Source organism: Diabrotica virgifera, chromosome 10, assembly GCF_917563875.1.
Source record: "Diabrotica virgifera virgifera chromosome 10, PGI_DIABVI_V3a".
NCBI classification, from domain to species: Eukaryota; Metazoa; Arthropoda; class Insecta; order Coleoptera; family Chrysomelidae; genus Diabrotica; species Diabrotica virgifera.
Window position 1 is genome coordinate 27210507 of NC_065452.1, and position 16093 is coordinate 27226599.

A 16093-nucleotide genomic window follows, 5' to 3' on the forward strand; every position below is an offset into this window, starting at 1 on the left:
CTATAGTAATAGATAGCAATAAAAATTAATAACAAAAATTGTAGACAACTTTGAGATTCATATTACAAAATTAGTTAGAATGTTACAGGGTGTTCGATAACATAGTGGCAGACCAAACTTATGTTTTTTTTTAAATGGAACACCCTGTATTTTATTTTATATTCGAAATCCTCTTAACTTCTCCATCACAAAAATATAAAGGATTGTTATGTTGTACAGGGTATTTACAAAGTTATAACCAATTTTATATGAAAATCGTAACAAGTTCAACTTCCTGTATAAATAAAAATAAGCACAACAGCAATGGTTTATTGATGCCATATTTTTTATTTATTTTTAAAATTTTTAAAAATGAATGATATGGCTAATTTTCTTTATATCGAATACAAGGTGAGTCAAAATGCACGTACGTTATCTTCTCAGTAATTTTAAATGGAACACCCTGTATTTTATATCACTATTGAAAAGTACCATTACCGTACTTTAATTTGTATATAACATGCCCTAAAATGTCTAAATTTCTTAGTTTTCGAGATATTTTCATTTTTCAATTTAGCAGTAGCATGGAGACCCAGATCACCAGAATTTAATAAACTGGACTGATTTTTTTGGGGTTACGTTAAGAATGAAGGTTATAAAATACCTATAACAACAAGGGATGAGATGAAAAATAGAATACAAAGTGTATTTCGAAGTGTTAATTTACAAATGAGGAGCTCAAAGCTAAAAGGATGAGGGCCCATTTTTTGTCATTATGGAGATAGGTAATACTAATTTCTTGTACGTTATTTCATGTAAAATATTGCATGGTATCTAACTAAGCAATAAAGATGAAGGTATACAAGCCATCCAGCTTTGAAAAATACGTCTTCTAGGCTAAAAGAATGAAGGTGCTACATAACATATGCAGGCTAAAGGGATGACAGTCCACCTAGTTCAGATTGCTGACCACAGAGGTCTCTGCTATTAGTGCTGTTTATTGTCTAGATATTTTGTTAATGTACATACCTGTGTTTATTTCATAGACATTAATTATACAGAGTGTCCCGAAAAGATTGGTCATAAATTATACCACACATTCTGGGGTCAAAAATAGTTCGATTGAACCTAACTTACCTTAGTACAAATGTGCTCATAAAAAAAGTTACAGCCCTTTGAAGTTACAAAATGAAAATCGATTTTTTTCAATATATCGAAAACTATTAGAGATTTTTATTGAAAATGGACACGGGGCATTCTTATGGCAGGAACATCTTAAAACAAAATTATAGTGAAATTTGTCCACCCCATAAAAATTTTATGGAGGTTTTGTTCCCTTAAACCCCCCAAACTTTTGTGTACGTTCCAATTAATTCATTATTGTGGTACCATTAGTTAAACACAACGTTTCTAAAACTTTTTTGCCTCTCGGTGATTTTTAGATAAGCCAGTTTTTATCGGGATGCGGCTTCTTTTTTAATATGTTTACATAAAAATTTTATGGGGGTTTTGTTCCTTTAAACCCCCCAAATGTTTGTGTACGTTCCAATTAAACTATTATTGTGGTACCATTAGGTAAACACAGTGTTTTTAAAACTTTTTTGCCTCTTAGTCTTTTTTTGATAAGTCACCTTTTATCGAGATGTGGCTTCTTTTTCAAAATATACCAAATAATGTAAATTATAAATAAATGTTCAGATTATTAACAGCTCTGTATAATCGTACTTAACCATATACAAATATGTGGTGAATTCGACAAATATTCAAAATATCTCGATAAACACTGGCTTATCGAAAAAGTACTAAGAGGCAAAAAAGTTTTATAAATATTGTGTTTACCTAAGAGTGCAACAATAATAATTTAATTGGAACGTACACAAAGTTTGGAGTGGTTTAAAGGAACAAAACCCCCATAAAATTTTTATAGGGTGTACAAATTTCACTTTAATTTTTTTTAAGATGTTGCTACTATAAGAATGCCACATGTTCGTTTTCAATAAAAAATCTCTAAGAGTTTTTGAAATATGAAAAAAAATCGATTTTCAGTTTGTAACTTCAAAGGGCTGTAACTTTTTTTTGTGTGCACTATTGTATATAGGTAAGTGAAGTTCAATCAACCTATTTTTGACCCCAGAATCTGTGGTATAATTTATTACCAATCTTTTCGGTACACCCTGTTTAGGTATATGGTGTATTTACAGCTTTCTGTTAGCCTGGTGTACATTGGTGTTATTCTGTAAAGTTTCAAGCATATTTTGATGCACTGCCACATGCTTAAAACTTTTCATTGTATTTAATACTAACAATCTTCTACTGTATTTGTAGCTTGGTGTAATCAACAAGAACATATCTGTATGATATGCCTTTTAAAAATATAGATTACCTTATCTGTATTTTTAGTTTCATTTTAAACACGTTAGTGGACCATCATCCATTTAGCCTGAGATTTCATGACATCAAAAGATAAAAATAAATTTATATTTATAGTAATTTGTAAATTGATAACCCAAAAACAGAACCTATACGTTCCCTGTAAGTTACTGGATGAATTAGTAACCAAAATGAAGTGTCTTTTCTCTTAATTATTTTTATATTTAGTTTTAAAATTTAAAAACCTAATTTCTCAAAACTTGTTCTTTTTACACTCATCCTTTTAGCCCTGAGCTCTTCAAATGCTTCGTAGTGTAAGTAACTCATTCAATAACCGTTTTTAGGCATGCATAAATGTGTTAGGAGGTCATTTTGAACACCTTATGTAAGTAAATAAGTATTTAAAATATTTTATGAAAAGTAGCTTTTAATTTTTTCAAAAATATTGTATTTTGTGTTATGTTTTTTTGTAAAATTTTTTACTAATAAATTATTTTTCGTTCTTTATTTGTTACATTTACATACAAAAGTAATTTTAATTGTTTCAAAAATGTTTATGTTGGCGGTTGTGTTTTTTTTGTAAAATTTGTTACTAATAAATTATTTTTCTTTTATTTATTTACTACATTGTAACATTGATTACCGGATTGATAATCAGTAATCGTTAATTGTCAGTTTTAGACAATTCAAACACGTAATTAATAATTTGCTCTGAAAAATGAAAATATCTCGAAAACTAATAAATTTAGACATAGGGAATGTTGTATAAAAATTAAAGTACCTACGGTAATGGTACTTTTTCAATAGTGCTATAAAATACAGGGTGTTCTATTTAAAATTACTGAGAAAATAATGTACTTGCGTTTTGATTCACCCTGTATTCGATATAAAGAAAATTAGCAATATCAATCATTTTTGAAAATTTTGACAATAGAATGGCATCAATAATAATCCATTGCTTTTGTGCTTATTTTTATTTATACAGTGAGTTGAACTTGTTACGATTTTCATATAAAATAAGATTAAACATTAAGGTAAGTATAGATATGCGCGCAGAGCACTTAGCGCCGTGTGTGCGCTGAGCGTTCGTGGCGCGTTCATTAGAATAGTACGTGTTTTCAAATAGCGCACAAACGTCGCGCACACGGAGCATCACGATTCAACTGCTGTCGGCGCCACAAACGCGCAACGCACACACAGCGCGAAGTGCGCGGCGCGCATATATATACGTATCCTTACACTGAACATATTTTATACACAATACAGGTAATATTTTAAAAAATTTACAAAATGCACATCATGTTTCTCTAAAAGTCGATTTCTCATACCTGCGTTAATCTATGGTTCAGTTGATCGAGGTTCACCGGTGAACTTCGGTTTTGTTTGGAATGCATTTCTTATTGTTAGTGCACGTTCTACAGCTTTCGAGAAATGCCAAAAGATGGCAAAAGGTAAAAAACTATCGCCATTTTGTACGACCTTTTTTATGCTGTTTTTTAATAAAGTTAAATTTAAGTATTTATAGTCAAATAGTCATTTTAATAATTATAAATAAATGTAATAAAAACAAAAATAATGTTATCGTTTATCGTTAGGCTTAATATAATAAAATAGGTTATATTTATATTATGACAGCGTTTCGTGTTAATACAACGCATGCGTAATCCATGAAATCATCTGAATCTGTGTTCTGAAATCTTTGAACGGCCGAATTCCATCTTTCAAGTTGAACGTAGTTTAAACTGCCATCGGTTGAACGTGAATGGACAGCCTAAGTCTGACGTCACAAATGTCACAAAATTGGGAAGAGCTTATATTGACTCCAAACAATTTTGTTTGTAACGTAAAATGGTCATAAGGAATTTTTCATTTATGTGCTTTGTGTGGCAAAATAAGACTTCATTTAGGTATTTCGTTAAAGAAACGTGTTAATTAAGAGATTTTTATTCGTTTTTGCTCAGGTGGCTTTTATTCCTTAGTGGTTGAAAATAAACATAACCTCAAAACTGTTTACGTTCTAATCATTGGATTAAATTAACTCACCTGGGCAAAAACGAATAAAATCTCTTGATTGACACGTTTCTTTAACTGAATACCTAAATGAAAAGTCTTATTTTTTCACACAAACCACGTAAATAATAAATTAAAAATTCCTTATGAGTGTTTAACATTATACCTAAACAAAATTGTTTGGAGTCAAATATAAGCTCCTCCGAATTTTGTGACGTCAACACTTAGGATGTCCATTGAGAAAGACGATTTTGACTTTAAACTGACGTTCGCTAAAAGTTCAGGTTAAACTGGAGTTGAACTCGATATGAGAAATTGGCCCTATAAGCGAACGGCTCCACGGGCGAGAAATTGACGCTAGCAGTAGCCGTAAAACGAACTTAAGGTTCCGCGGAACGGAATAGGAATAGCCGAACTGTACCGACTACAGGACTTGTGCGTAGTCGGTTCAGTTCGGCTATTCCTATTCCGTTCCGTAGAACCTTAAGTTCGTTTTACGGCTACTGCTAGCCAATTTCTCGCCCGTGGGGCCGTTCGCTAAGATGTTGTAAGAGATTGCCAGGCATAATGTGGTAAAACACTTCAAAACGGTTTTGGAAGGTGGTCGTGAAACCAAAACGATTATACCCAGGAGATCAAGTTACATAATAATAATATAAGAAATAAATTGACTAATGTTTAACGTTCAATAATAAAAGAAAAATATTTTGCAATTATGATCTGAGTATGCAGCTCGAAATATGAATACCGAGGTGTTGTGTATTTTTTATATTTTATTTGGAACAGAGGCTTGAACGCTAAACAAGGATATAGTTACGTAATAGGTACAAGATCTTAGGTGTCGGCATATAGAAGATTTTTAAAAATAAGTTTGACCGAAAAGATTATGAACAACCACGTTTTGTAAACGGAATGAAACATAGAAAAATTAGATATTAAAAATACAATTAAAATAAGAAATTTACATTATTTGGAATCATGTCATGTGAAATGAGATATGTGTTTATGTAGATCATTACCTACACACACCTAAACTTATATGGAATCATCTGATATTTCCTATTATTTCGTGCGAATTAAAAAAAAACGAATACACGAAGTCAAACAATATTCATTTTAAAGCAATTTAATAACAAATACATAGCAATTAAATAAAACAATAAAGTATCTAACAAACAAATTGAAACTAGTTGTTTTAAACTGAATAGCTTAAAAAATTTCAATGTAAAACGAATCCTGTTTAAATTGTTTTTATTTTTTTTTTTGTTTTTATTGGTAGTCAGTCTTATCACCTCTAGTCTTTAAGCAAGTTTCAGTTTACGTGAGCACGCTCCTAATCAAATTATCAACATTTTGTTGTGGTAGGTTGCTCCATCCTTGAAAAGCAGCATGTACTAGCCGTGCGGTGTTTTGTGGATTATCCAGGCGAGATCTAATTTTTCTTTTGAGCATATCCCACAAATACTCTATAGGGTTAAGCTCGGGTGAGCAAGCAGGCCACTCGAAACAAGGGATATCTTCTGCTTCAATGATGTATCTAGTCACTCTAATGGTATGTGGAGGTCCATTGTCATGCAAGAAAATTAAATTTTCTCCTGTTGCACCTCTCCAGAGTCTAACTACAGGTTATTAACATACCTGTGAGCAGTTAAAGTTCATTAGATGAAAATTAAAGGAGTTTTTTTAAGGATCACAATTCGTCTCCAGAACATTACACTTCCCCTTGTATATTTGTGAACAAATCTGACAGTTTCCGTTCTTGCTTGTCTTCCTCGACCCCTAAGTATACGGTTTCGTGGGTCATCTGATTTTACACAAATCCTGACATTTTCTGAAAATAGCACATTTTGTCAATTCTCAATGCTCCAGTTTTGGTGGTGAAGACACCAATTTAGGCGATCAATCTTGTGCTGCCTGGATACCTCGGGATCCCATACCTGTCTCCTGATGTATACTTCTTGGCACGAACTCTTTTTCTTATCGATTCAACTGAAACAGTTACACCTGTAGCTTCCAAAAGCTGCCTTTGGAGCTGCATGTGAGAAATGGTTAGGTGTCTTCCAGCTGATTGGACAATTAAACGATCGTTGAGAGCCATTATTACTTTTTGGCGACTTTTCCTTGCTTTATTTTTGAGTTTTCCTAGTTATTGTTACCTAGCATAGATTTTGGACAGAACGCCCTGTGTTACGCCAGCTCTACAGATATGTCCATCTGAGAACATTACTTCCTCCACAAGACCAATAATTCTTCCCCGTTGTAAGTTTTATAACCCCACATGAGGCATATTTTCGTTTTTGGAAGCAAAAGTTAGTTTATTTATTTTCGTTCAATTTGCAACTCAAGCAAATAACCTATACCGTACCAAGCTGTACTATCTGATTGTCTTGTAGATTTGTTTATTTTCAATAAAGACCTTTATTCTTCGCAACAATAACAATTTTTTTCAAAAGAAATAAATATTTCTTTGAAATACATGGTGATTCCATATAAGTTTGGGTGTGTGTATATAGGAAAAGATACTGGGTTGAAGATGCATGCTTAGGACGTTGACATATTATATCCTGGCTAAACACATTGGGGTAATGGTACAATTGTAATTATGTTGAGTTGCGTGTGGACAGTAGTATCAAAGGTAAAGGTAGCCGTGGTGATTACCCACCTTTATTAAGGAAGGCAGCACTTAAAGAAAAAGAACAAGAAAGGCCGTATTTAAAGTGTTTACCAATGGTGTGCTTACAACCATACTCAATTTATCAAATTGTGATATATATTGGAGAGATCCTTGATATCAGTTTTATTATTGATACAATTTTGGTCTTTCTTTATGTGAATCATCTCCAATATACATCCTTTGTTATAATTTTGTTGTTTATCCAGAATCTGTAAATTTTCAAAATCAAAACTATGGTTATTTTCTACAGAATGTTTGGCTAAGGCTGTGGTGTTTATTTTGTTGGTTTGTACACTATGTTTGTGTGCAACAATCTTTCTATATTGCAATTCAACATACATTGTACAAACACATCAGTATCTACATATATTTTAAATTAAGCAACAAAACACGTGGTAATAAACTTACGTGCATGATGAACTTACTTACTTGAATACGCGAGAAGTCACATTTTTTTATTTGTATATTCCCTATTAAATAATTACTTTTTAATATTATTTAGATCTACATAAACTTACGTGCATAGAAATCGGCCCACTTAAAAATTTGGTCATTTTTGATGTCTCATATTATTTCCTAAACCTGTTGGCCGATTTAAGTGATTTTTTGAACATGTTATAGCCTTATTTTTTAACAATACCACTGTAATAATATTGTTGCTATACAGGTAAACTTTCATTGTATACCGGGTGTAACAATCAAACTGTGTTTTTTTTCTCAAAGTTCGCATCACCCTGTGGAATATTTTAGCATTTATAAAATACTGAAATTAAAACCCAACTATACCCTCAGGTTTTTTTAACATTCTGTTTTTTGGTTCATTCGTTTATGTTGGATAATAAAAAAGTTAGGTACTTTAACAACTACACATGTTTTTCATCAATACACAGTGTTTCTAAATAAGTGCGACAAACTTTAAGGGATAATTCTACATGAAAAAATAATGACAGTTGGCTTTATAAGCGTATGTCCGCAAGTGTTTCGTTTCCGAGATACGGGATGTTGAATTTTTTTTTACAAACTCACGATTTATTTTATTGCTTTAAAACCGGTTGAGATATGCCAATGAAATTTGGTGTGTTTAAAGACGTAGTTATTGCACATTTTTTGACATACAATTAAGAATTTAATATTCACTATTAGCGCGCATACCTGTAATATGACCGATCATATTACCCGTATGCACGCTAATGGTGAATATAAAATTCTTAATTTTATATAAAAAAATCCGCAATAACTATCTCTTAAAACCTACCAAATTTTCTTTGCATATCTCAACTAGTTTTAAAGCAATAAATAAATCGTCAGTTTGTAAGAAAAAATTCAACATCCCGTATCTCGGAAACGAAACAATTGCGGACATACGTTTATAAAGTCAACTGTAATTATTTTTCATGCAGAATTACCCCTTAAAGTTTGCCGCACTTATTTAAAAACACCGTGTATTGATGAAGAACATGTCTAGTTGTTAAAGTACCTAACTTTTTTATTACCCAACATAAACGAATGAATAAAAAAACATAATGTTAAGAAAACCTGAGGCTATGGTCGGGTTTTAATTTCAGTATTTTATAAATGCTAGAATATTCCACAGGGTGATGCGAACTTTGAAAAAAAAACACAGTTTGATTGGTACACCCGGTGCCGGTATACAATGAAAATTTACCTGTTTAGCAACAATATTATTCCAGTGGTATTTTTAAAGAATGAGGCTATAACATGTTCAAAAAATCACTTAAATCGGCCAACAGGTTTAGGAAATATGAGACATCAAAAATGACCAAATTTTTAAGTGGGTTGATTTCTATGCACGTAAGTTTATGTAGATTTAAATAATATTAAAAAGTAATTATTTAATACGGAATATACAAATAAAAAAAATGTGACTTCTCGCGTATTCAATTTTTGCACAAATATTATCCGAAGTGGGAACAAACTAAACCAATCCCGTGCCCTACCTTTGAGTTTCTAAGCAGTCAACAAAAACTTTTTGCTTGCATTTCATTTGAAGGAAATGTCACGTTGTTGCATGATCGTACTCCTATATGGTGCTCGCTTGCATACCATTACAACCAAAAAATTCTCAGTCCGGGTCTGATTTACTGTTTACGTTCACCAGGCGTATCGTGAATAGTGGAATCTTAGTTTCCTGTGTAGTGAGTATTTCGACAAACAACTGGTGTATGTTTGGTAGTTCTTTTATTTATGTGTTCAAAGGCTCTGTTTAATGACTTTTCTGAAATTGGTAAGTGAAAATAACTTCATATTTGCACTAAACACACTGCAATCTTGCTTTTAGTCTTAGTCATAAAGTAAATTCTATTTCAAAAGCCGCAACATTAACGCTCAAAAGAATATTATGCATAATACATTACAAAATATAGGTGGGTACTTTTTATATGTAGATATATAAAACTTTTGACAATGTATAGTTCGTAGTTTCTGATACAATATAACATATTCCTTATTCATATTCCTTATTATTTTTATTTATTCAAAATATTGCCGCATAGGAGGATACCCACAGAGTGAGGGTGTTATCAGCCTTGAGTGTTTTTGTATTAATTTAGACTTAAGTTTCCAATTTCCAATCAGTATACCACATAAACTTGCTTAAGATCTATCTTAGTATCTTGTGTGATATTGTGTCAGTATTACTTACCTGTTGACAATGAAGAAAAAAACCAATACAAATAGAGGTATGTTATTGCTTTCCGGCATTGATCGCTATATGAGATTTTCTCTTACGGTTTCAGAATATTGCACACAATTTTTTCCCTGGTTAATTACACATGCTGTAGTTTCTTCTATTCTCCCCTACAATCAAATAGATTTGTCTTAGTCCAGAAAAATAAGGTTTTTGTCGGGACACTTGATGACTTGATCAGCCAGGTTGCAAATGGGTTTTTGGGTGCTATATACCTAATACATTATAAATACAACAAGAATGTGTGTGTACTTTGTACGCACGTAAGAAGTTATACTTCTATTATATGATTTAAACGAAATTAATATACTTTTTATTTATATTTTGTTTAAATATTAAACTAATTTATACTTACTACTTCTCAAACATTTTTATTAGAACAGTGCCAAAAATTAAAATAATAAAAGAATAAAACACACACAAACACATTAAACAAGCCACAAATGATGTCTGAACATTAATTGTCGAAAATTTTTTAACTAAATACGTATTTTCTGAAAATACAATTATATAATAAATATACTTACAATCATAAAATGTATTAAAAAAAAACAAAAAAGAAAGTTTCTATTGGGACTCGAACCAGCGCTGATAAGAGCGGTTGGTATTAGAATTCATTCGCCTTCTCCGCTTATCCACGGACACTATGTATCATTATTTACGAAGATCGACTAACTAAACGGATTAAACTTGTGATATTTTGATATTTTGAAAATTGATCAAATTATTTTCATTTTGAATTGAAATGATTTAGAATTGAAAAAATACAACAAAACATAGAGTAAAAAAACAATATATTAGGTGAATATTGATAGAAATTTTGATGGTAATCAAATTATATAAATAAAAGTATTACATACTATGTATTTTGGCAGATCAAATAGGTAGGTTTATACGCATGATACATTAACAATTATTACGTACCTGTTGCTTTTAAAAACTATTTAAAAGTCACTACAATATTATAAACTTTTTTGTTTCTGTCCTCACAACAATAAAACTAATATATTATACATTTGTTTACCTTTACCTTTACCTCCAAACCACAGCTGCCATATCGGATAATTATTGACATGTCATTTGAACATCCAATCAGAACAAAGTTATAATGCGCATGCGCCGGGCTGATAGGTTTTAACATATAAAAAAATCACCCTCTATCGCCGGTAAAGAAGTATAACTTCAAAAATGCCCGTCACAGTTTGGACGAGAAATTTAGTTATTAACAAATAAGGGTCAACAATGAGAGTTTTTTCGTTTAAATCGCCACAGGTAAAAATATGGTAATTGAATGTCTTATTTATAATATTTTTCTTTTAGTAGATGAGCAAATGTTTAAAATGGCAGTTTTTGAATTTTGGCCCTATCATTTGTTGCTTCGGAAATGCAAAGTAAGATTAAAATTTCGAAAATAAAAAATTTGCTATACCTTTTGCGAAAATGAAATTAAGACTTTGATATTGCATGACTAGTAGAGTCAAGTAATTCGTCTAATACACAAAAAATTCAAGACGATTCGTCAATTAGTTTAAATTTTATTCAATTTGTTTATCACACAGAGCTTTTTTTGCAATGTTATTGCTCAAAAAATAATAATGATACAGCAATTCTGTGAAAACGACATGAAAGAAGAATACTTATATTTTCAACGTATTTAAAAAATCAATAAAAAGTAATTTTTACCATTCTGAAAACATTTTACTAAAGTAGAGTCATTATGGCTTATAAATAATTTGAATAAATTTATTAATATTGACTGTAGACTAAATCTACTTTGGGATTTGAAAAGCTGGTATTTTACAACAATTTTTGACAAAACATTTTTCGCCTAGGTTAATTACGGTCAAAGTTAGCCACTTTCTTTTATTTAATTCACAGCTACGTCTATAAATATCAAATTCTCCTTTAAGAGTGTTAGTTATCTTATCATACTCCGAAACGGCTTGTCCGATTTTTATAAAATGTTACACGTATATCCTGTAGAACTAAGAATAGGTTGTAATCTATTTTTCATACCCATAAGTTATAAGGGGGATTGCCCCATTGACATTTTTTTTAACAAAATTATCTATCTTGATGTAGCATTAAAAAATACGCACAACTCTTAATTTTCACTCTTCTATCACCAACCCCTATTTTTTAATAGCCATCTATATATTTCCTCCTCCTCCTAAGTGCCTTCTCTATTGAGGTTGGCGATCAATATGGCAAATTTCTCTCTGTTCTGGGCTTGATGGATTAAGTCATTCCCTGTTTTGTGGGTCCAATCTCTGATGTTTCGGAGCCAGGATTTCTTCTTTCTTCCTATACCCCTTTTACCTTCGATTTTGCCTTCTAATATTACCTGAAGCTCCTCAAATTCCCTATGGCGCATTATGTGTCCTAGATATGACGTCTTTCTAATTTTGATCGTATTGACCAGATGAGGACGTGTGTTCATTATTTCCAGTACTTCTTCATTTGTAGTTTTGCTGGTCCAGCTTATTCTTAGCATTCGGCGGTACATCCACATTTCGAATGAATTCAGTTTGTTGACGTCATACTGTTTTAATGTCCAGGTCTCACAGCCATATAGTAATAGAGACCACACATAACACTTTAGTGTTCTCAATCTTATTGTGACTGATAGTTTGGGGTTACAGAGCATTTTACGCATGTTCATGAAGCCAGATCTTGCTATCTCAATGAGTCTTCTAATTTCTTTTGAGTGGTCTAGCTGACTGTTTAGCTCTCTTGGAACTCTGAAGGGTGATACCATTGATTTGTATGTTGGGTGTAATTTGTTCATGGGGGTTCTTGTGGAATACCATGATTTTGGTTTTGGAAAGATTAATATCCAAGCCCAGTCTGTGACTTTCTTCTGATAGTATGTTCATCAATATTTTTAGTTGGTCTTCTGTTTCCGCTAATACTACGGTGTCATCGGCATATCTTACATTTTACATGTCTACATTTTACATCTGTTTTACATCTATAAAATTCTCCTGTCGTAGTGTTAGTTGCCATACTCCTCCGAGACGGCTTGATCGATTTTTATGAAATTATATAATTATATACTATGTATACTCGGTAGGTCTGAGAATCGGTCGTAATCAATTTTTCATAACCCTGAGGAATTATTAATATAAGGAAGATATATGTGTACATAATGTACTTTACAAGACTACGAGTACATACAAATTAAAAAAATAATGATCAAAATCCATCAAAAATCTCCGGATAGAGATCTGTACATTAATCACAGCATATGTTTGAAGAATCAACTTTATTTTTTGAGTGCACGGATTTTAATAATTCCCCTCTACCGACCCCAAGCCGATTTCGTTAGGACGTCATTTTTAAAGCTTTATTAACCGCTCTGTTGAAGTTCAATCATTACTCAAACTTTTACACATAAAATACTTACTACTTACTTTTTTTGTTTTCTTATAGCAGTAGAATGTATTTTGAATTAAATAAATAACGTACATTCTTCTTTTTGTGTCAATTAATTTAATTCAAAAAAAATTTTCTTTGGCACCCTGTATAAATGATTATGTTAATATTCATATTACTGCATGGAGAATTGAATAACATTTCAAACGAGCTAGCACACGACCCGTATTATCATTTAAAAAAATAATTGATTACGTCATCATGCCCAGATGGATGACGTCACTAGCATTATATGTATGTCAAAAAATCATAATTTAAAAATAAAAATCCACCTGTTTCCGGATTTTTCCTTAAAGCAGCTGGCTTACGAAGTAACGAATTTATTCCAAACACTTGCACCATACTTAGTGTGACCAACTCCAAGTCAGTCCAATTCGGGACAAGGCTGAAAAAAAAAAACCAAAAATCCGGGACTTTTCAATGAAAATCGGGCCATTTTTTTAAACATAGAACTTTAATATCATTTTATTGATTATTTAACATTTTTATGTTGACAAACATTTTTTTGATGGGATGGGTTGTAATGATAATTATATTTGTCTTAGTTTTTGATGTTTCGACTTCCAATCTGGAAATCGTTCTCAAAAAGGGAAAAATTATAAAATTTAACTGATGTTGGATTTCCATGTAAATAGAACCTTAGGTTAATATCAAAATATAATTATCATTATTTGATATTCATGTTTTTGAATCGTCTTTCAGAAAAAGATAATTAAAATACAGAAACGGGAAAAAGTCCAGGGTTTGAGTTTTTATAGAACTGTAATACCACGATATAAAATGCAAGCGTTTTGGATGTGATATTAGTACTACACTATAGAAATCGTCGACATTTTTCGTCCCACCAATTCAATTTGATGTGAATTCTTAGAAGAATAACGTATTCAAAATTTCACAATAGAATTTTACCAAAACGTTGAAAATTCGGATGGCCCGGAAGCCTTGCCCGGGACGTCGGGACACGACTCCGTAATTCGGGCCATGTCCCGGATTTTTCGGGCTAGTTGGTCACACTAACCATACTGTATCTATATGTCTGAATTGCCGAAATGAATGAGTCAGATTAAATTAAATTATTAGAAGATTTTTTTACTAAGCAGCAAAATTGGTTTAATTTATTAATATTTTGTATTTAGATAACGGCTTCCGAAGTGGAAGTCGAAACGTCAATAAAATCATTATTGAAGTTAAATTGTGGCTTATTTCCCAATTAGAATAGTAAATTATTTCTTAATTTTTGAGTCTGCCTGTCCTTTTTGCCACTATCGTTCTTCTGAGGTATTTCATCTCTGCTGCTTGTATTCTATGTACTCTGGTGTCTTCTGTGTAAGATCCAGTTTTCTGTTTCGTATGTAAATGTTAGCCTATATACTGTTACATACAGTGCGTTCATAAAGTTACGCATAAATTCATTATTAGCTAAATAAACAACATTATTGGAAGTTCCCGAGACAGGTCGATTTTTATTTGAAATCACGATTTTTTGGCATATATACAGTACTAGTGACGTCATTCATCTACATAGGCGTGGTGACGTAATCGATGATTTTTTTATATAAGAATAGGGGTCATGTGATAGCTCATTTGAAAGGGTATTCAATTTTCTATTCAGTAATATAAACATTAACATAATTATTTATACAGTGTGTCCAAAAAATTTCTTTTAATTAAATTAATTGAGACAAAAAGAGGACTGTAGGGAATTTATTTAGTGTAAAATACGTTTTACTGTTGTCAGAAAACAGGAAAAAAATGTTTATTTGACAAATAAATATTGTTTTTCGCTAAAATTCAATGTTAAAGCTGGCCTGCCTCTTTGCATTGCAGTTTGAACATTTCATTAAAGCGTAAATCAATGTTTATCTTTCAGATACATTTTTTTTCTGTTTTCTGACAGCAGTAAAATGTATTTAAAATTAAATAAACTACATATACATTCTTCTTTTCGTGTCAATTAATTTAATTAAAAAAAATTGGACACACTGTATAAATAATTATGTTAACGTTTATATTACTGAGCTTATAGAGAATTGAATACCCTTTCAAATGAGCTATCACATGACCCTTATTCTCATTTAAAAAATCATCGATTACGTCATCACGACCAGATGGATGACGTCACTAGTGTGATATATATGCCAAAAAATCTTAATTTATAAATGCAAATCGACCTATTTCGGGAATTTCTAATAACGTTGTTTATTCAGCTAATACTGAATTTATGCGTTACTTTATGGGCGCACTGTATATTGTCATTTTCGTTTTTCTTGATATTTCTTTGTTATCTAGAAATACTCTATTTAAAGCCTGGGATAGTTTTCCTCTACTCTCTAGTTAGTGTGCTATTGAGGTCGTCCTCGATGCTTCCTCTATTACTTATTACCGTTCCCAGTGGCGGATCCAGCATCGTCAAGAGGAGGGGCCGATTGACTAAATTTGTATGAAAAATAAATGAATAAATGAATGTTTTTATAATCTTTATATATAACTTGCTTCGAGAGGGGAGCATCGCCCCCATCGCCCTCCCCTTAATCCGCCATTGACTGTTCCCAGGTATTTGTAAATATGTTTGTTTGCTTTATTTTTTGTTGCTTTATCTCCACTTCGATTAGGTCATTTGTGTCTTTTTTCCTTTTTATTTTCATTACCTGTGTCTTCTGTTTATTTACATTTAGACTTTGCAAACTTTGCAAATCTTCAACTTGAGCTATCAATCAATTTACTTTTAATGGGAAATAAGCCACAATTTTACCAAAAAAAAAATGATTTTATTAACGTTTCGAAGCCCAAATCGGGTTTCGTTGTCAAAATACAAAATACTACTAAAATAAACAAAAATGTTGTTGGTAAGTAAAAAAATTCTTCTACTAATTTATTTAATCTGACTCATTTATATTGGCAATTCAGACGTATATTAT

General features: G+C 31.5%; 1 protein-coding gene and 1 long non-coding RNA gene across 4 annotated transcripts in view; one reads left to right on the forward strand and one right to left on the reverse strand.

Moving 5' to 3' along the window:
- The window catches only part of LOC126893306 (uncharacterized), a 217402-nt gene that overhangs the window by 171497 nt on the left and 29812 nt on the right, over positions 1-16093 (reverse strand). The window lies entirely within an intron of this gene.
- The window catches only part of LOC114346485 (tyrosine-protein phosphatase non-receptor type 13-like), a 203535-nt gene that overhangs the window by 177 nt on the left and 187265 nt on the right, over positions 1-16093 (forward strand). For 2 of the 3 annotated variants that reach the window (XM_050663333.1, XM_050663334.1), the window contains exon 1: positions 9063-9278. The exons of the other annotated variant lie outside the window; for it this stretch is intronic. In XM_050663333.1, the coding sequence (XP_050519290.1) occupies positions 9239-9278 (40 nt within the window). In that variant the 5' untranslated portion in view covers positions 9063-9238. Of the gene's footprint in view, positions 1-9062; positions 9279-16093 lie in introns of those variants that run through there. 3 annotated transcript variants of the gene reach the window in all.